The sequence below is a fragment of the Sinocyclocheilus anshuiensis genome, unplaced genomic scaffold, assembly GCF_001515605.1.
Source record: "Sinocyclocheilus anshuiensis isolate Anshui unplaced genomic scaffold, SAMN03320099.WGS_v1.1 scaffold1301, whole genome shotgun sequence".
Lineage (NCBI taxonomy): Eukaryota > Metazoa > Chordata > Actinopteri > Cypriniformes > Cyprinidae > Sinocyclocheilus > Sinocyclocheilus anshuiensis.
This window is the reverse complement of record NW_015551135.1, coordinates 47,421-49,076: the sequence shown is the minus strand read 5'-3', so window position 1 is coordinate 49,076 and position 1,656 is coordinate 47,421. Positions and strand designations below refer to the sequence as shown.

Sequence of the window (1,656 nt, the reverse complement as noted above, 5' to 3'; positions counted from 1 at the left end):
GTTCCTTTGACCTATAGTTTCCCTAGTTGTCTTGATTATGTCATTCTATTCACCTGTGTTCATTTAATTAAGTCATTAGTCCCTCTCTTGCGTTTGTATTTATACTCCCTGTTCTGTTCACTCCTTTGCCGGTTATTGTTTTGTTCAGTTGTGTTTTGTGCTACTCCCTGCTTCTGGATTCCTTGTGTTTATTTTCCTGTGGATTTATTATTAAAAGACTGTTTCTTTGATTACTCCGTCGTGCGCGTGTATAGCACAGAAACGTGACACATGTAGTGTGTTCCACTATGGAGTGTTTTTGATTTTGTTCTTGAAAAATAGAATAAAGTTTCTATTTAACATCTCATACCGTGCTTATTTATGTCATCTCTTCCATGGCAACACGTTTTTTTTTCAAAGGACATGGGTTTAGGTGTCATTTTCACTAAGATGGAGAGGACTAAACGAGCGCTGTGGATGGGATAAAAATGATAAACCACTAGGTTGGGAGGTGAGAGAGATGATCTGCTACAGTGCTTTCTTATGCGAATATGCGTTTATAAAAACAGCAGAATTTTAAAAGAAAAAATAGAACGGCAAAATCTTGGGTGCTTCCTTAGGATTGCTGGATGGCATTGCCCTTGGCTATACGGCCAATTAGAGGCAGGGCTCTGAGTTCGGCACGGAAGCTGTGATTTAGCCAGCAGTATATAAAGGGGTTATAGCAGGTAGAGCTCATGGCCAGCCAGTGGAAGATGAAGTACAGGGCATTGTTAGCCTGGATCACTTTACTTGACAGCAGCACAATGTAACAGTTTAGAGGAAACCAGCAGACTGCAAACACGGCCACCACTGCAATTAGCATTTTCAAAGTTGTCTTCTTCCTTCTGCGATGAGTGGCCGATTGAGCCAGCGTGACATCACCGACAGCATTCCGGAACCAGACCTTCTTGGCAACCACAAGGTACGATGAGGAGATAATTGCTAAAGGCAATACATAGAGCAGGACAAAGGTGGCAAGATCCAGATACTTCCAGAAGAGATCGGAGGGATGAGGAAAGCTGGGCAGACATACCATCCGTACTCTGTTATTGCTAAAAGAGACAAGAAGAGAAATCTTTTAACATCACATTATTGTTAAAGTAATAGTTCACCCCAAAATGAAAATTTGCTGAACATTTACTCAACACTCAGGATTTCCAAAATAAGTTTGATTCTTCATCGGAAAAGAATTGGAGAAATTTAGCATTATATCACTCACCGCCGTCACCGGTGAATTCTCTGCAGCCAATGAGTGCCGTCAGAATGAGAGTTCAAACAGCTGATAAAAACATCACAATAATCCACACGACACCAGTCTGTTTTAAATCAATTAATGTCTTGTGAAGTAAAAGGCTGCATGTTTTAACTTAAATACCAGTCCATAATCCATAATAACGCTTGCTCTAGTGAGACAGGAATAAAAATGTAAAGTTTGGTGTGTGTAAGTGCTACTGAAGTGGAGATTTATGGCTCAATGTATGAGAAAAAACTCATTTTGAGAAAACGGCTTTTAAAAATATAAATTATAATTGAAATCTATTGACACAAATAGATAAAGTGCTATAAAAGAAACACTTAAAGGGGTCATATGATGCTATTTTAAAGATCATTATTTTGTGTATTTGGTGTAACAGA

The 1,656-nt window shown here is 38.9% G+C and overlaps 1 protein-coding gene across 1 annotated transcript in view; it reads right to left on the bottom strand.

Moving 5' to 3' along the window:
- Positions 1-248: 248 nt before the first annotated feature.
- Positions 249-1,656, bottom strand: part of LOC107663210 (probable G-protein coupled receptor 83) — a 9,541-nt gene continuing 8,133 nt past the window's right edge. Inside the window, exon 4 of the mRNA XM_016453386.1 lies at positions 249-1,073. Coding sequence (XP_016308872.1) covers positions 596-1,073 — 478 coding nt within the window. The 3' untranslated portion in view covers positions 249-595. The remainder of the gene's footprint in view (positions 1,074-1,656) is intronic.